Here is a 20146-nt window from a genome sequence, read left to right as displayed (position 1 = left end):
TACTATGAATCAAGATCAACATGCCCTGGATTTATTTCAGTTACCCGGCTTTACCTAACCTAACAACCGCGGTCCTGCATAAGCTGTATCACGACAGTGGTTACCAACTAGTTCAATCAACCATCAGGGTTTCCCAATCCAGCGACACAAGCGTTCACATAAAAGAGGCGGTGTTTGCACAGCATGACCAATCGCAAACATCTACCATAGCAGCATATTTTACATAAGAAGATCAAACTGTAATTCTACATAAATATGAAGAACACAGACACGATTTTACAGGCAAAAAGCAATGCAGTCGCTGTTTCCTAAAACAGGAAGGAAAGCTGGCAAAAAAAGCAGACGCTGTAGATGTGTAAATCACAACGCTTAGTAATATCACTTCCCCATCAGTCAGGCACAAGATCTGACCATAATTACACTTGTGCTTTCCATAAACTGCCGTTGCTTTAGCCTTTCATTTCAGTTGCAACCCTGGCAGTGGTAAGTGATCGTGAGAGCGAATATATGAAAACATAATTCAAACCGATGCACCCATTGGCGCCCAAGAATCCAAGACAAGACAAATAGCCTATATGTAACCTATGGAACTGAACAAAGTGTAGACATCATTTCATCAACTGTTAGGATGGAGGAAACATCTCTACTGTGGCTACTCCGTAAGTAAACTCTTTATGCCTTTCTAAAAACATCAGCTTATAGAAATAGAAAATGAAATGTTTTTGTTTGGCTAAAAATGCTTCTGAATGTAAATATAACAAGTTTATGAGAATAAATGATGCGAGTCATTTTGAAATGTTGTGTACATGATTTTACAGTTTTTTGTGTTATTTCCATTCATTATTTAAACTTTAAATGTCTTGTTGTATCACAAACTCAAACTAACCTGAGGTCCATTTCTCTTCAGTTCTGACCTCACTGCTGAGCAGCACAACAAACCAAGGTCAGTATAAACTCTGAGAACACTTTATATTAAAGTACACAGGGTTACAGATATTCAAACAGGGACGGGTTGATGTTGTCTGACTTCATTAGCTCAATAAAATGTTTTCAAATGAGCATTTTGTTCATTTCCTGAAATGCAACCAGTTTCAACATACAAGGTTTACGCCCAGCAGAGATGATATGTTCCCCTTTCTATAGTTAGATTATGAGAACTACTTTACTTGAAGTTTGTGACGTACTAAAACACACAGCTTCCCTTTTCTAAAGTTGTCTTTTTCATACTTAAATCCATTACAGCAAAAACGTATAAGTGTCAGTCTATAGAGATGTAAAGGTTCTATTCCCATTCAGTGGTAAAATAACAAAGTTAGCAAAAGTAGGAATATCTCCTACAAAGTCAAACTGCCATGTTTCCACTGTGGACAGGATCAGTGTTATATGAGGATTTATTTACCTGTCAGACAGATCTTCAACTGAGCGCAGTAACATGCTGGTTTAAAAACAAAAAAAAACTAATTTCTGTTTACATGACGCCTCACATTCGTGCAAGTAAATGACCAGTTTTTGTCTGTTTTTTGTCCTCTCATTATACATGAGACATTACATTAATCACATAATTTAGGACACAAATATTAGGAAACAAGTTTGGGTTTCAGACTTTCTTCTCGGGGTCATTTAGTGTTTTCTAAACCCTCCTCCCTCCAGCCTCTCTGACTGTGAGTCCCAGCAGCTCTCAGATGTTTGAAGGAGAATCTGTCTCTCTGAGCTGTGAGGAGGACGACAGCTCTGCTGGATGGACTCTGAGGAGGAACACTACCAGAGAAACCAGGACTCAGTGTGGTGTTGACTGGGGAAGATCTGCTGGTTCTTCCTGTAACATCAGTTACATGGACCCTTTGGAGAGTGGAGTTTACTGGTGTGAGTCCAGAGAGGGAGCAACCAGTAACAGCATCAACATCACTGTCACTGGTAAGATCAGACTGTGGAGTCAGTATTGATGAAGCTGTGTGTGAATGGATGACATGCTGTAGTTTGTCTCTGTGTTGAGGTGGACCAGTGATCCTGCAGAGTCCTGTCCTCCCTGTGACGGAGGGAGAAGACCTCACTCTGAACTGTAAAACAAAGAGGTTCTCCAACCTCCCAGCTAGTTTCTATAAAGATGGCTCCTTCATCAGGAATGAGCCTGCAGGTCACATGACCATCCACCATGTTTCCAGGTCTGATGAAGGCCTCTACAAGTGTTACATCAGCAGTGTTGGAGAGTCTCCACCCAGCTGGGTCTCTGTCACAGGTGAGGAGGTTACCTTTGATTTCAGGAGTTCATTCATCCAGATATTCACCTGACAGCTGATTCTCTCTACAGAGAAACATACGACCTCAAACCCTGCTTGGAGCTCTCTGCAGCCCCCGACCTCAGACTCCCCCCCCAGCCTTGTGTTCACAACAACAGCTCCGCCTCCGGCCTCAGACCGCCTCCACCTTGTGATCAGACTGGTCTGCCACCTGGTGGTGTTCTGTCCGTACTGCATCTCCACTTTCATCATGGTGTCTTTATATTGACACAGGGCCACAGGTAACTCTCTCAACTCAACTGGTGTTGATGGTTGACAGTTGTCTCTAACAGAACTCTTCAGCTGATCAATTATCTACATTTTCTTTCTAACCTGCTCTGACTGTAGGAAACGGCCTACCTGTTGCCATGGTGATGACCTCGCCCACCCAGGCTGAGGAGGGATTGGATGATGAATATGAGAATGACATCACCGCTGTCACCAGAGAGCATCACTTCTGAACTGATCTGAAGAGAAGCTGAAATCTCCGTAGATCAGAAACAGTTCCCCCGGCCGTCTTGATATAATTATGATTTAAACATATTCAATATGAAATCATTGCTTTAAGTTTGAATTGCTCCTTTACTGCCAGCCACAGCTATCTCTGTAATCCTGAATATTTTATGTTATAACAATAAAGCTTTTCCGTAGTTTTTCATGAAATTGATCTGCGTAACTTTCTGTCTTTTACAGGGTTTGTATTTCAGTTCTCAGTTCAGTCAGTGTCTTTAACGTCAGCTCTCTATCACTGCTGAGACTGGGAATGAGATGCTCATTGTAAAAATGTGTTTGGATGAAAGCATCATATCAGTTGAGTCAGACAGCCAGCAGGTGGCAGCACAGCTCCTTCTCTTTCTTTACACATGCTCAGTTCAGTTCACAGTTCACAGTTCACTTACTAATCTGAGAAGCATGCTATAAAAGACATAAATATGGAAAACTTCCAACAAAAACAGTTATTATTAATCATAAATATGGATTAAAGCAATAAAGAAAAGTCAAATAAAATAGAAAATGAAGGAAAAACAAGGAAAAGAAAAGAAAGCATGGAGGGGGGTTAAAGGTTGGGTATAATACGCTGCAGAGGAGGTCTAGATAAATCCTGAGGAGAGAGGAGACCAGAGCAGTGGGAGGAAGTATTTCTAAAAATACTCTGTAAAACTGAGATTAAACAGAGAAGTGGATCCATTTTAGTATTTTTCATTCAGAACGGGAAGGTCTATGGTTTTTAAAAGATGGATCCACATTGGTGGTTCACATGCACAATTGGTAACTTGACAACATGAATTGTGTGTGTGTGTGTGTGTGTGTGTGTGTGTGTGTGTGTGTGTGTGTGTGTGTGCAGGGTGGGTGTGCATGTGTGTGTATGTCTGTTTGTGTGTGTGTGTGTGTGTGTGTTTCTGTGTGTGCGTACATGCATTTGTGTGCGAACATTGGTGGTTCACATGCACAAGTGGGAACATGAGCTGACAACATGAACTGTGTTTGTGTGTGTGTGTGTGTGTGTGTGTGTGTGTGTGTGTGTGTGTGTGTGTGTGTGTGTGTGTAGAATGGGCACACAAGCACAGGAAAGTTGTAGGAGTGTGTGTATGGAGATGTCTTTCATCTCCTGGATGAAAATTATACTCTTTCCCATTCATTTCCTATGGTGATCATTTTTGACTATAAACAAAAGAAGTGTGACCATGTTGAATAAATCACTCAAAGTTCAACAAAGTAGTCACAATGAATTGTATTGGTTCAAATGCCTTTTGTGAAGGCTATCATAACGTCTTGAGGCAATCTGATGAAAAAGGCCATGTTTATGACACAGGGAATATGTAAATCGATCATTTTTGACCTGAACAGTGTTAGAAGGTTAAGCGCAACAGGCTGAAGAAGTCTTTCATACATCCGTCTGTCCTGTTGCTCAACTACCTGAGATCTTAATCCAGAGGTTTTAGTGGGATATGTTTGTCCTTTATACGTCTATGGAAAGGGTCTTATGTGTAACTATGTGTTCATTTCTTAAATGGAACTGACTATGGTTGCAAAATGAATTTCAGTTTTAACTGACAATACTATTTATTTAAGACACTAGAGAGAAACTTGGGCCAGGAACAATTTTTAATAAACTGTTTTATAATAAACTGAATTTTTGAGGAAAGGGCATAAAGACCTTTTTACCTTCATGTCTGTAACTTCAGAGAAATGACTATGTAACAGGCCCTGGGCGTGAGGCCTGTAGTCAGATTAAAATGTCGTTCTGAAAAGAACAGGAAAATGATGAGACCGGCAACAGGTGTTGTGTTTCCTTCTCTCGCTTCTGCCAGACTTTATTTTACACATAAACATGCACTTTAAATATGTTCTCAATTTCACATTCCTTCTCATAAGAACATAATCAAATTACCATAATCACCACATAACTTGAATTCAGTTTCCAAAATAAACATCATTTTCAGAATCCATGTGTGCTGTTTGTCTTCATATCCAAATGAAAGTAAAATACACTTTTTCCCAAACTTCTTTGGTCTGCTGCTTACAGCTTTAATAGCTGTACTAATAACTAATAACTGCAACGTTACTCGTTACAAATAAGATTCCAGACGCACAGGCAGAATGCTGTGCTTAATTCTATTAACAAAATAGTACAGCTGGCGTGAGACATTACACAAGCAAAAGTTAACTATACATCTTAACAGTATTTCAAACACACACTTGCTTAAACAGCATTTAACATGACAGGGCTTTACGAAATAAAATCACATAGGAGCCTCAAAATAGGACAATATACCCGACGTGACACACACGTTCTGTAAGTGAAGCTAGCTTGCTCGGCTTTAGCTGTAGCATTCCGACCACGTTATTCTGTGTTCATCTAAATACCTTCTAACTAAAATCTTCATCCAGTATAAAACATGGAAAAGCATTCATACTTGGTACTGACATTATTTTGACCACATATGTGTGTTTTTGCTAGTGACTAACCTGAAAAGAACAGGAAAATGATGAGACCGGCAACAGGTATTGTGTTTCCTTCTCTCGCTTCTGCCAGACTAAAGACGAGAGTCGGCTTCAGCCACAATATGCCGGCTCACTGGGAGGCGAGGCCCCCTTGTGGTGGAAATTTGGAATACAGCTGACAAAATTAATTTACACCAAATGAAAAAAATTAGGCCCTTATACAGCAATATACATATAGCAACTATTAATATACATTATTAAACCACATAATGTGAGCACACATTGCTGGGCATCACAACAACAATCACAAATAAACACATACAGAAATAATCCTCTTTTAGAATATCTGATCACAAACAACAACGTTTATCTCTACAGATGTAAAGTTACAGTTTTTGCAAGTTTCCTGTTTACTGCAGAGGAAACCAGACATTAAAGCACACAGAGGAAATGTGTGGTTTTAGCTGCTCTGAGACAAACATTCAAAGTGATTGATGTCACATCACCAACAGGTACGATGGGACAAACATCTCTACAATGGGCAATCTGTAAGTACACTCTGTTCTTTTCAAATTTCTGTCACAACATTGCTGTGCAAAGAAGAATGAAGGCGAGATAATATCAGCTGGAAAACTTTGGATATTATAACATCTTACAGTTTACCGATCAGTGTGAGCATTGTGAGATTTGTTCTAACTTAAAGGAGCTGTGTTCTTTGCTGTTATGTTTGTTCTGTTAAAGTTCTCATTAAAAACAAAAGGCTGGCCATTTAGCATGGACTCCATCTTCTCTGAGCTCACAGTTGTTCTGTCTGTCTGCAGTAAAAGCTCAAACTAACCTGAGGTTGATTTCTCTTCAGTTCTGACTTCACAGCTGAGCAGCACAACAAACCAAGGTCAGTAAACTTCTTCTATCACATCTGAAACCCCCTGATTCAGTCTGAGAAACCCTGATAGTAGAGTCCGAGCTGAGGACGCATGACATTAGACGTTACGTTGATCACATTATACAGGACACAAAAACAATCAGCACTTTTCTCAGCTAAATGTGTCAGAGCGGAAGTGAGCCGCAGATCCTCTAATGTCTAGTAGACGCTGCTGTGATAAAACAGATACAGTACAGTACACAGTACACAACATGTTCAGCCCTCAGCCGATCAATCAGCTTCATCTCATGTCAGACAGTGAGGAAGATTGTCAGAGAAAGGACTGGACTGGAGTGAGTATACAAGTTATCCTAATGAACAATTTCTAATGGGACTTCAAATAAAGCAGCTATGAGATATTTTAGACATCTGAAATCTGTCTTCAGTCTCCACACAAACAATTTTATGCTCCCGTCTTTCTTCCAGAAGTAATTTAGTGTTTTCTAAACCCTCCTCCCTCCAGCCTCTCTGACTGTGAGTCCCAGCAGCTCTCAGATGTTTGAAGAACAGTCTGTCTCTCTGAGCTGTGAGGAGGACGACAGCTCTGCTGGATGGACTCTGAGGAGGAACACAACCAGAAAAACCAGGACTCAGTGTGGAGATGGCTGGGGAAGACCTGCTGGTTCTTCCTGTAAAATCAGCTACATGGTCCCATCCCACAGTGGAGTTTACTGGTGTGAGTCCAGAGAGGGAGCAACCAGTAACAGCATCAACATCACTGTCACTGGTAAGTACATTTCCAGGATTATTTCCGGATGTCCCTCACCTTCCGCTCTCTATGTGTTGTTGTTCTCAAACAGCGCTTCGGGAAACAACAAACTTCGAGCTATCATGGTATTTTGTTTTGAAGAAGATTTGGTTTATTTTTTTTTCTTTGTAAAGATTTACAAATTATTTGTTTACGTCCTCTGTAATAGGTAAAGGCAACTGGTCTTTCAGGAATTCTTGCGGACGTTTCTTGTCCTATCCAAGAGACTTCTTCAGTTCAGACTCGTCGGGACTTTTCCCGGCGGGTCGGTAGAGTTTTCGAGGCCGCGAGGGCCGGTCTGATAAGTTCTTAGCAACACCATCCGGCGGCCTGGTGTGCCGCTGCCCGCTGGTCAAACTGTGCAGCCTCTGCTCAACCCGTACGGTAGCCGCAGCAGACTCTTATTTACAAACACACGCTAATCAGAAAGCACTAACAGTCACAACTATGTCTAGGATCTTCAGAAATATAGGGGGATTAGTGAGTGGCCCCCAAATGGCATAGCCCTGGTCAGCCTATGACGTAAAGGCATCGAACACCTCTTTTTTCTTCTTGTCATGTTTGGAAGTCTATCGGTAACGTTAACAGACAGTGTGTGAGTCTAATGATGGAAAGCCTTAAAAGAAAAGGGAGAGGTGGCGCTGAGATGGTCAAACTCCAAAGGAAAAAAAGGGATTATGTTGTTCATTCATTCACCATCTGAACATTCATGATTACGTTGATGCTGTGTGTGAATGGATGACATGCTGTAGTTTGTCTCTGTGTTGAGGTGGACCAGTGATCCTGCAGAGTCCTGTCCTCCCTGTGACGGAGGGAGAAGACCTCACTCTGCACTGTAAAACAAAGAGGTTCTCCAACCTCCCAGCTGGTTTCTATAGAGATGGCTCCTTCATCAGGACTGAGTCTGCAGGTCACATGACCATCCCCCATGTTTCCAGGTCTGATGAAGGCCTCTACAAGTGTCTCATCAGCAGTGTTGGAGAGTCTCCACCCAGCTGGGTCTCTGTCACAGGTGAGGAGGTTACCTTTGATTTCAGGAGTTCATTCATCCAGATGTTCACCTGACAGCTGATTCTCTCTACAGGGAAACCTACGACCACAAGCCCTCCTTCGAGCTCGCTGCCGCCCCCTTCCTCAGGGTCAGCTCCGCCCCTTGCCTCAGACCCCCTCCACCTTGTGTTCAAACTGGTCTGCCACCTTGTTGTGTTCTGTCCCGACGGCATCTCTACTTTCATCATGTTGTCTTTAAATTAAAACAACAGGTATCAATCAATTTAACCACAAATTTCAAGATTCAAGATTCAAGATTATTTTATTGTCATTCCAAAAAAAACACTTAAGGAAGTGCAGTGTAGGATGAAATTACGTTGCATTGGACCACCATAAAAACCCATCAGTAGCTAAAACAATGCAATTATAAATAATGTAAAAATACGATATATAAATAAGATACAGTGCTGCTCATAAGTATTCATACCCATGCTAAAGTTGACTAAAAAAAGGAATTAAAAAAAATCATCTTTTGGAAATTGATCTTAAAGCCTTAATTAAAACAATGAGGAAAAATCAAACCTTTAAGGACACCAATTTTTTTGTGAATGAATAATGTATTGTAAATAAATAAATGTTCTTCCTTAAAATACAGGGGCCATAATTATACATACCCCTATGTTAAATTCCCATAGAGGAAGGCAGATGTTTATTTTTGAAGGCCAGTTATTTCAAGGATCCAGGATACTATGCATACTGATAAAGTTCCCTTGGCCCCCACATCATCACATACCCTTCACCATACCCCCACATCATCACATACCCTTCACCATACCTAGAGATTGGCATGGTTTGATTTCAGTTAGCCTAATAGCTAACTGAGATAAGATCCATATCAATGCAAATCAAACCAGCTATTAGGCTAACTGAAATCAAACCATGCCAATCTCTAGGTATGGTGAAGGGTATGTGATGATGTGGGGCTATTTTAATTCCAAAGGCCAAGGGAACTTTATCAGGATTTCTTTACACGTCTTTTCTGCGCCAAATCAAATGTTTTATGGCCATGATTCATCTTTGGCTTGTTTCCAGGCTTAACACCCTTTATAAAAGCATTTAAAACTGTTTATAACATGTATATTGACTCCTCTGACAGGAAATGACCTAGCCGTCTCAATGGCAACAGCACCCATCCGAGCTGAGAAGATCTTGCCTGTCTGTGATGGCATCAAGGCGGTCAGCACTGTGCATCACATCTCAGCTTAACTAGTGTCACATCTGGAAGATGATTTAAACATACTGTATTCAATATAAATGCATTGCTTTGAGTTTATATTTCTCCTGTACTGACAGCCACTGCCACATATGTAATATACAGAATATTTTCAATAAAGGTTGTTTCCATAGTTTTGCCTGAAGTGGTCTGCTGTTCTGGAGTCAGATTCATATTGTGTGTCTCCAGTCAGATGGAGAGAACTGGTGCTTGTTGGATTGGTTGTGTGTCTCACAGAGTGTGACATCCTCTGCCTGTCTTTGAGATCTTTGAGTCGTTGTCGTGTGTGTTTCCTCAGAAAACTAGGTCACCACCACAGTATATTTAAGCAATAGCTCTTGACAGGCCGTGGTGTGTTGTGAATGTATCACAGCAAAGGGAGTAATAGAAGACAAACACACCTGAGACGTAGATGCGTAGAGTTGCTTGAAACAGATTTTTCCTTCTGAAGCCATTTCTGTAGTCAACTAAATGATATACGCTCTCCACTATCAGGATTTCTCTAAGATCTAATGGAAATACAGTTCTTGACTGAATGAGCTGTGAAGGAGAGCAGCCTGGCCAAGACAGGCAGCAGGACATAAACCACGGTTGCAGACATATCAAAATGAATACAAAGAACAAGTTATCTTGCTTTGACGTTGCCTGGAAGTAACTACTGTATATGCACACACGCACACACACTATCTCTCTCTCACACACACACACACACACACACACACACACACACATACAGTGTGTTTCACTATCTTTGTGGGGACATTGACATAATGCATTCCCTAGCCCCTTACCCTAACCTTAACCATCACAACTAAATGCCTAACCTTAACCCTTACCCTCACCCTAACCATAACCTAATTCTAACCCTAATCCTAAAACCAAATCTTAACCCTCAAACAGCCCTTTAAAGTTGTGGGGTCCAGCATTTTGGCCCCACAAAGCTGTCCGGACCCCACAAGTATATTGTATTCCCGGTTTTTGGACCCCACGAATGTAGTTAAACAAGAACACAAACACACATACACACACACACACACACACACACACACACGGCCGGGGAGATGCTGCAACTTCCCTCTCCACCATTTTGATGTTATTAGTGGAGAGAATAAAGAATCCTGTTTGAAACCGGTTTTATTGGTTACATCTGACACAGAAGCAGGATGATAATTCAAATGAAGCCTCTTATAGTGACAAGTCAGCCTGCTGGACTCTGTTTAACATACAGTAAAAAAATCTGAATCTGTAAAGAAACTAAAGCTGTCAGATAAATGTAGTGCAGTAAAACGTACATGATTTGTCTCTGAGATGGAGTAGAGTACAAGTAGGAAGGAGCAGAACATGGAAAGACTCACTTAGTAAAGTAGCTCAAAATTCTACTTAAGTACAATAAATACTACAGACTACTACTACTACAGACTACTGAGTAAATGGACTGAAGTTATAAAGCGCTACCAACCACGCAAAAACTTCCTCTTATTGGTCAGATGGGTCTGGGGCGGGAGCAAGACAGTAAGAACAACCACACGTCCATACACTGGTGGCCGAGGCTGCCATACAGCGTGCCACCTTCTCATCAGATAAACATTCACACACCGATGGTGCAGCAAAGGGAGCAATTTTAACGATCTAAGCGCATGCCGTGAAGTGCCTGGCGCAGGTGCGTTTAGGGCATGTACGAATCCACAAAAAAGGGTCCAAACGCTGGGCGCAGTGGTGGATTTAACATTTTGGGGACCTAAGGTGAACATGTCATGTCCCCATCTGTTGTTCTCCACCTTCATTAAATTTTTATCTAACGCCTTTCAAAACTGATCCTCTCTGCACTATTGCGCAGCGTTTTTTGTCTGTCAGTTCTTTGGGCCAGAGACAGACAGCAAGAAGACGAGTGGCCTCAGAGCCGGTTCTGACCTGTCCTGTTTGGTCTTTGTGCTGTTTTGGGCCCAGCGTTACAGAGAGGAGCACTCTGAGAAACCACACCGTGCCGGTCCCACTTCAAGGGGGATCAGCTCCGGCATCCCGTGGCACAAACACTTTCTCTGTGTAGAGCTAGGGGTTTTTTGCATCAACTTTAATATCAGACCATTTATTTTATAATTTGGGCCACGGTCCGACATCTGAGGCTGTGGCATTAACTGTGTCTGCAACATGTTGTCACTCTACAGCTATTCTGGGGATTTATCAAACTGAATAAATCCTGCCTGCACATATAAACACAAAACTGCTTTGCTAACTCCATCGTGTTGTAACTAAGACATCTGCTGAAAAAGTAATTGTATTCATTAGCATGATTGCCGTACTGTTTAGTTCAAAAACATCCAAAACACCAAAGTACGAAGACATAGGGACCAGACGCAAGCTTTTATTTTGAAAAGTCGAAGCTCGGGGATGGCACCAGCCGGGAGATATATATTTATATATATACATATATTAATTTAATATAAAGTCTATGGAAGGGAGGCATGACACGGGAGTTCTCCAGGCTGCAGCCATACCCGACTCTAATAAAAAGGCAGAGCGCTCTCTCCCCGTGGGGTCGAAAATCCAGCTGTTCCACCAGCTGCTCCCTCTAGAGGCCTGGAGAACTTCCGTTGTGTAATCTGGATACAGCGTTTTTTTGTTGCATATGTTTTCGGGGTGTGTGTGCTTTTCTTTTTGCAGCACGTTTATGTATTTGGTTGTGTTGTGGTATTTGCAGTGCGTTTATATATTTGGTTGTGTTGTGGTATTTGCAGTGCGTTTTCTGAATGCTGCGCATGTGTTTTCAAATTAATGAAGATGTTTTCTTAAATTGCTTGTGTTTTGTCTATTTGCATGTGTTTTTTTAAGTTGCAGGGCGTTTGCCCCTGTCGGCCACCGTAGCTACCCCCCTTAGTTTACTGTTTGCGGTCAAATTTGACCGGACAGTTTTAACTGCTCTTAATTTAACATAAATACTCTGTATGTAACTTCAGAGAAATGACTATGTAACAGGCCCCTGGCGTGAGGCCTGTAGTCAGATTAAAATGTCGTTCTGAAAAGAACAGGAAAATGATGAGACCGGCAACAGGTATTGTGTTTCCTTCTCTCGCTTCTGCCAGACTAAAGACGAGAGTCGGCTTCAGCCACAATATGCCAGCTCACTGGGAGGCGAGGCCCCCTTGTGGTGGAAATTTGGAATATATATATATATATATATATATGTATATTTAATAAAAATGAGGTCCTTATACATATGCCAACTATTCAAAATATACATTATTAAACCACATAATGTGACCACACATTGCTGGGCATCACAACTACAATCACAAATAAACAAATAATAAATAATCCTCTTTAAGAATATCTGATCACAAACAACAATGTTTATCTCTACGGATGTAAACTTACAGTTTTTGCAAGCTTCCTGTTTACTGCAGAGGAAACCAAACATTAAAGCACACAGAGGAAATGGTGGTCTTAGCTGCTCTGAGACAAACATTCAAAGTGATTGATGTCACATCATCAACAGATACGATGGCACAAACATCTCTGCAATGGCTGATCTGTAAGTACATTCTGTTCTTTTCAAATTTCTGTCACAAATTTCTGTCACAACATTGCTGTGCAAAGAAGAATGAAGGCGAGATAATATCAGCTGGAAAACTTTGGATATTATAACATCTTACAGTTTACCGATCAGTGTGAGCATTGTGAGATTTGTTCTAACTCAAAGGAGCTGTGTTCTTTGCTGTTATGTTTGTTCTGTTAAAGTTCTCATTAAAAACAAAAGGCTGGCCATTTAGCATGGACTCCATCTTCTCTGAGCTCACAGTTGTTCTGTCTGACTGCAGTAAAAGCTAAACTAACCTGAGGTTGATTTCTCCTCAGTTCTGACTTCACTGCTGAGCAGCACAACAAACCAAGGTCGGTAAAATTCTTCTATCACATCTGAAACCCCCTGATTCAGTCTGAGAAACCCTGATAGTAGAGTCCGAGCTGAGGACGCATGACATTAGACGTTACGTTGATCACATTATATAGGACACAAAAACAATCAGCACTTTTCTCAGCTAAATGTGTCAGAGCGGAAGTGAGCCGCAGATCCTCTAATGTCTAGTAGACGCTGCTGTGATAAAACAGACACAGTACAGTACACAGTACACAACATGTTCAGCCCTCAGCCGATCAATCAGCTTCATCTCATGTCAGACAGTGAGGCAGATTGTCAGAGAAAGGACTGGACTGGAGTGAGTATACAAGTTATCCTAATGAACAATTTCTAATGGGACTTCAAATAAAGCAGCTATGAGATATTTTAGACATCTGAAATCTGTCTTCAGTCTCCACACAAACAATTTTATGCTCCTCTCTTTCTTCCAGAAGTAATTTAGTGTTTTCTAAACCCTCTTCCCTCCAGCCTCTCTGACTGTGAGTCCCAGCAGCTCTCAGATGTTTAAAGATGAATCTGTCTCTCTGAGCTGTGAGGAGGACGACAGCTCTGCTGGATGGACTCTGAGGAGGAACACAACCAGAAAAACCAGGACTCAGTGTGGAGATGGCTGGGGAACACCTGCTGGTTTTTCCTGTAAAATCAGCTACATTGCCCCAGTGGACAGTGGAGTTTACTGGTGTGATTCCAGAGAGGGAGCAACCAGTAACAGCATCAACATCACTGTCACTGGTAAGTACATTTCCAGGATTATTTCCGGATGTCCCTCACCTTCCGCTCTCTATGTGTTGTTGTTCTCAAACAGCGCTTCGGGAAACAACAAACTTTGAGCTAGCATGGTATACGCTAAAGATAGCGAGTTTTGAAGAAGATTTGGTTTATTTTTTTTCCTTTGTAAAGATTTACAAATTATTTGTTTACGTCCTCTGTAATAGGTAAAGGCAACTGGTCTTTCAGGAATTCTTGAGGACGTTTCTTGTCCTATCCAAGAGACTTCTTCAGTTCAGACTCGTCGGGACTTTTCCCGGCGGGTCGGTAGAGTTTTCGAGGCCGCGAGGGCCGGTCTGATAAGTTCTTAGCAACACCATCCGGCGGCCTGGTGTGCCGCTGCCCGCTGGTCAAACTGTGCAGCCTCTGCTCAACCCGTACGGTAGCCGCAGCAGACTCTTATTTACAAACACACGCTAATCAGAAAGCACTAACAGTCACAACTATGTCTAGGATTTTCAGAAATATAGGGGGACCAGTGAGCGGACCCCAAATGGCATAGCCCTGGTAAGCCTATGATGTAAAGCCATCGAACACCTCTTTTTTTCTTTGTCATGTTTGGAAGTCTATCGGTAACGTTAACAGACAGTGTGTGAGTCTAATGATGGAAAGCCTTAAAAGAAAAGGGAGAGGTGGCGCTGAGATGGTCAAACTCCAAAGGAAAAAAAGGGATTATGTTGTTCATTCATTCACCATCTGAACATTCATGATTACGTTGATGCTGTGTGTGAATGGTTAACATGCTGTAGTTTGTCTCTGTGTTGAGGTGGACCAGTGATCCTGCAGAGTCCTGTCCTCCCTGTGATGGAGGGAGAAGACCTCACTCTGCACTGTCAAACAAAGAGGATCTCCAACATCCCAGCTGGTTTCTATAAAGATGGCTCCTTCATCAGGACTGAGCCTGCAGGTCACATGACCATCCACCATGTTTCCAGGTCTGATGAAGGCCTCTACAAGTGCAACATCAGCAGTGTTGGAGAGTCTCCATCCAGCTGGGTCTCTGTCACAGGTGAGGAGGTTACCTTTGATTTCAGGAGTTCATTCATCCAGATGTTCACCTGACAGCTGATTCTCTCTACAGGGAAACCTACGACCACAAGCCCTCCTTCGAGCTCGCTGCCGCCCCCTTCCTCAGGGTCAGCTCCGCCCCTTGCCTCAGACCCCCTCCACCTTGTGTTCAGACTGGTCTGCCACCTTGTTGTGTTCTGTCCCGACGGCATCTCTACTTTTATCATGTTGTCTTTAAATTAAAACAACAGGTATCAATCAATTTAACCACAAATTTCAAGATTCAAGATTCAAGATTCAAGATTATTTTATTGTCATTCCAAAAAAAACACTTAAGGAAGTGCAGTGTAGGATGAAATTACGTTGCATTGGACCACCATAAAAACCCATCAGTAGCTAAAACAATGCAATTATAAATAATGTAAAATAAGTATTATTATTATTAAAGTATTATTATATTATCATAAGTATTCATACCCATGCTAAAGTTGACTAAAAGAAGGAATAAAAAAAAATCATCTTTTGGAAATTGATCTTAAAGCCTTAATTAAAACAATGAGGAAAAATCAAACCTTTAAGGACACCAATTTTTTTGTGAATGAATAATGTATTGTAAATAAATAAATGTTCTTCCTTAAAATACAGGGGCCATAATTATACATACCCCTATGTTAAATTCCCATAGAGGAAGGCAGATGTTTATTTTTGAAGGCCAGTTATTTCATGGATCCAGGATACTATGCATCCTGATAAAGTTCCCTTGGCCCCCACATCATCACATACCCTTCACCATACCCCCACATCATCACATACCCTTCACCATACCTAGAGATTGGCATGGTTTGATTTCAGTTAGCCTAATAGCTAACTGAGATAAGATCCATATCAATGCAAATCAAACCAGCTATTAGGCTAACTGAAATCAAACCATGCCAATCTCTAGGTATGGTGAAGGGTATGTGATGATGTGGGGCTATTTTAATTCCAAAGGCCAAGGGAACTTTATCAGGATTTCTTTACACGTCTTTTCTGCGCCAAATCAAATGTTTTATGGCCATGATTCATCTTTGGCTTGTTTCCAGGCTTAACACTCTTTATAAAAGCATTTAAAACTGTTTATAACATGTATATTGACTCCTCTGACAGGAAATGACCTAGCCGTCTCAATGGCAACAGCACCCATCCGAGCTGAGAAGATCTTGCCTGTCTGTGATGGCATCAAGGCGGTCAGCACTGTGCATCACATCTCAGCTTAACTAGTGTCACATCTGGAAGATGATTTAAACATACTGTATTCAATATAAATGCATTGCTTTGAGTTTATATTTCTCCTGTACTGACAGCCACTGCCACATATGTAATATACAGAATATTTTCAATAAAGGTTGTTTCCATAGTTTTGCCTGAAGTGGTCTGCTGTTCTGGAGTCAGATTCATATTGTGTGTCTCCAGTCAGATGGAGAGAACTGGTGCTTGTTGGATTGGTTGTGTGTCTCACAGAGTGTGACATCCTCTGCCTGTCTTTGAGATCTTTGAGTCGTTGTCGTGTGTGTTTCCTCAGAAAACTAGGTCACCACCACAGTATATTTAAGCAATAGCTCTTGACAGGCCGTGGTATGTTGTGAATGTATCACAGCAAAGGGAGTAATAGAAGACAAACACACCTGAGACGTAGATGCGTAGAATTGCTTGAAACAGATTTTTCCTTCTGAAGCCATTTCTGTAGTCAACTAAATGATATACGCTCTCCACTATCAGGATTTCTCTAAGATCTAATGGAAATACAGTTCTTGACTGAATGAGCTGTGAAGGAGAGCAGCCTGGCCAAGACAGGCAGCAGGACATAAACCACGGTTGCAGACATATCAAAATGAATACAAAGAACAAGTTATCTTGCTTTGACGTTGCCTGGAAGTAACTACTGTATATGCACACACGCACACACACTATCTCTCTCTCACACACACACACACACACACACACACACACACACACATACAGTGTGTTTCACTATCTTTGTGGGGACATTGACATAATGCATTCCCTAGCCCCTTACCCTAACCTTAACCATCACAACTAAATGCCTAACCTTAACCCTTACCCTCACCCTAACCATAACCTAATTCTAACCCTAATCCTAAAACCAAATCTTAACCCTCAAACAGCCCTTTAAAGTTGTGGGGTCCAGCATTTTGGCCCCACAAAGCTGTCCGGACCCCACAAGTATATTGTATTCCCGGTTTTTGGACCCCACGAATGTAGTTAAACAAGAACACAAACACACATACACACACACACACACACACACACACACGGCCGGGGAGATGCTGCAACTTCCCTCTCCACCATTTTGATGTTATTAGTGGAGAGAATAAAGAATCCTGTTTGAAACCGGTTTTATTGGTTACATCTGACACAGAAGCAGGATGATAATTCAAATGAAGCCTCTTATAGTGACAAGTCAGCCTGCTGGACTCTGTTTAACATACAGTAAAAAAATCTGAATCTGTAAAGAAACTAAAGCTGTCAGATAAATGTAGTGCAGTAAAACGTACATGATTTGTCTCTGAGATGGAGTAGAGTACAAGTAGGAAGGAGCAGAACATGGAAAGACTCACTTAGTAAAGTAGCTCAAAATTCTACTTAAGTACAGTAAATACTACAGACTACTACTACTACAGACTACTGAGTAAATGGACTGAAGTTATAAAGCGCTACCAACCACGCAAAAACTTCCTCTTATTGGTCAGATGGGTCTGGGGCGGGAGCAAGACAGTAAGAACAACCACACGTCCATACACTGGTGGCCGAGGCTGCCATACAGCGTGCCACCTTCTCATCAGATAAACATTCACACACCGATGGTGCAGCAAAGGGAGCAATTTTAACGATCTAAGCGCATGCCGTGAAGTGCCTGGCGCAGGTGCGTTTAGGGCATGTACGAATCCACAAAAAAGGGTCCAAACGCTGGGCGCAGTGGTGGATTTAACATTTTGGGGACCTAAGGTGAACATGTCATGTCCCCATCTGTTGTTCTCCACCTTCATTAAATTTTTATCTAACGCCTTTCAAAACTGATCCTCTCTGCACTATTGCGCAGCGTTTTTTGTCTGTCAGTTCTTTGGGCCAGAGACAGACAGCAAGAAGACGAGTGGCCTCAGAGCCGGTTCTGACCTGTCCTGTTTGGTCTTTGTGCTGTTTTGGGCCCAGCGTTACAGAGAGGAGCACTCTGAGAAACCACACCGTGCCGGTCCCACTTCAAGGGGGATCAGCTCCGGTGTCCCGTGGCACAAACACTTTCTCTGTGTAGAGCTAGGGGTTTTTTGCATCAACTTTAATATCAGACCATTTATTTTATAATTTGGGCCACGGTCCGACATCTGAGGCTGTGGCATTAACTGTGTCTGCAACATGTTGTCACTCTACAGCTATTCTGGGGATTTATCAAACTGAATAAATCCTGCCTGCACATATAAACACAAAACTGCTTTGCTAACTCCATCGTGTTGTAACTAAGACATCTGCTGAAAAAGTAATTGTATTCATTAGCATGATTGCCGTACTGTTTAGTTCAAAAACATCCAAAACACCAAAGTACGAAGACATAGGGACCAGACGCAAGCTTTTATTTTGAAAAGTCGAAGCTCGGGGAAGGCACCAGCCGGGAGATATATATTTATATATATACATATATTAATTTAATATAAAGTCTATGGAAGGGAGGCATGACACGGGAGTTCTCCAGGCTGCAGCCATACCCGACTCTAATAAAAAGGCAGAGCGCTCTCTCCCCGTGGGGTCGAAAATCCAGCTGTTCCACCAGCTGCTCCCTCTAGAGGTCTGGAGAACTTCCGTTGTGTAATCTGGATACAGCGTTTTTTTGTTGCATATGTTTTCGGGGTGTGTGTGCTTTTCTTTTTGCAGCACGTTTATGTATTTGGTTGTGTTGTGGTATTTGCAGTGCGTTTATATATTTGGTTGTGTTGTGGTATTTGCAGTGCGTTTATATATTTGGTTGTGTTGTGGTATTTGCAGTGCGTTTTCTGAATGCTGCGCATGTGTTTTCAAATTAATGAAGATGTTTTCTTAAATTGCTTGTGTTTTGTCTATTTGCATGTGTTTTTTTTAAGTTGCAGGGCGTTTGCCCCTGTCGGCCACCGTAGCTACCCCCCTTAGTTTACTGTTTGCGGTCAAATTTGACCGGACAGTTTTAACTGCTCTTAATTTAACATAAATACTCTGTATGTAACTTCAGAGAAATGACTATGTAACAGGCCCCTGGCGTGAGGCCTGTAGTCAGATTAAAATGTCGTTCTGAAAAGAACAGGAAAATGATGAGACCGGCAACAGGTATTGTGTTTCCTTCTCTCGCTTCTGCCAGACTAAAGACGAGAGTCGGCTTCAGTCACAATATGCCAGCTCACTGGGAGGCGAGGCCCCCTTGTGGTGGAAATTTGGAATATATATATATATATATATATATGTATATTTAATAAAAATGAGGTCCTTATACATATGCCAACTATTCAAAATATACATTATTAAACCACATAATGTGACCACACATTGCTGGGCATCACAACTACAATCACAAATAAACAAATAATAAATAATCCTCTTTAAGAATATCTGATCACAAACAACAATGTTTATCTCTACGGATGTAAACTTACAGTTTTTGCAAGCTTCCTGTTTACTGCAGAGGAAACCAAACATTAAAGCACACAGAGGAAATGGTGGTCTTAGCTGCTCTGAGACAAACATTCAAAGTGATTGATGTCACATCATCAACAGATACGATGGCACAAACATCTCTGCAATGGCTGATCTGTAAGTACATTCTGTTCTTTTCAAATTTCTGTCACAAATTTCTGTCACAACATTGCTGTGCAAAGAAGAATGAAGGCGAGATAATATCAGCTGGAAAACTTTGGATATTATAACATCTTACAGTTTACCGATCAGTGTGAGCATTGTGAGATTTGTTCTAACTCAAAGGAGCTGTGTTCTTTGCTGTTATGTTTGTTCTGTTAAAGTTCTCATTAAAAACAAAAGGCTGGCCATTTAGCATGGACTCCATCTTCTCTGAGCTCACAGTTGTTCTGTCTGACTGCAGTAAAAGCTAAACTAACCTGAGGTTGATTTCTCCTCAGTTCTGACCTCACTGCTGAGCAGCACAACAAACCAAGGTCGGTAAAATTCTTCTATCACATCTGAAACCCCCTGATTCAGTCTGAGAAACCCTGATAGTAGAGTCCGAGCTGAGGACGCATGACATTAGACGTTACGTTGATCACAT

General features: G+C 41.6%; 3 protein-coding genes across 4 annotated transcripts in view; 2 read left to right on the top strand and 1 right to left on the bottom strand.

Moving 5' to 3' along the window:
- LOC116041340 (hepatitis A virus cellular receptor 2-like) overlaps positions 1 to 20146 on the bottom strand; it is a 180113-nt gene that overhangs the window by 72902 nt on the left and 87065 nt on the right. The window lies entirely within an intron of this gene.
- LOC116059867 (Fc receptor-like protein 5) overlaps positions 1 to 20146 on the top strand; it is a 125286-nt gene that overhangs the window by 51784 nt on the left and 53356 nt on the right. Inside the window, exons 8-17 of the mRNA XM_035993827.1 lie at positions 908 to 943; positions 1651 to 1914; positions 1994 to 2236; positions 6082 to 6117; positions 6611 to 6874; positions 7665 to 7907; positions 13011 to 13046; positions 13540 to 13803; positions 14606 to 14848; positions 20001 to 20036. Of these exons, the coding sequence (XP_035849720.1) occupies positions 908 to 943; positions 1651 to 1914; positions 1994 to 2236; positions 6082 to 6117; positions 6611 to 6874; positions 7665 to 7907; positions 13011 to 13046; positions 13540 to 13803; positions 14606 to 14848; positions 20001 to 20036 (1665 nt within the window). The remainder of the gene's footprint in view (positions 1 to 907; positions 944 to 1650; positions 1915 to 1993; positions 2237 to 6081; positions 6118 to 6610; positions 6875 to 7664; positions 7908 to 13010; positions 13047 to 13539; positions 13804 to 14605; positions 14849 to 20000; positions 20037 to 20146) is intronic.
- LOC116059873 (butyrophilin-like protein 1) overlaps positions 1 to 20146 on the top strand; it is a 267674-nt gene that overhangs the window by 227132 nt on the left and 20396 nt on the right. The gene's annotated exons all lie outside the window — the stretch shown is intronic.

This window comes from Sander lucioperca, chromosome 17 (genome assembly GCF_008315115.2).
Source record: "Sander lucioperca isolate FBNREF2018 chromosome 17, SLUC_FBN_1.2, whole genome shotgun sequence".
Classification (NCBI taxonomy): Eukaryota; Metazoa; Chordata; class Actinopteri; order Perciformes; family Percidae; genus Sander; species Sander lucioperca.
This window is presented reverse-complemented; position numbering and strand designations above follow the sequence as displayed.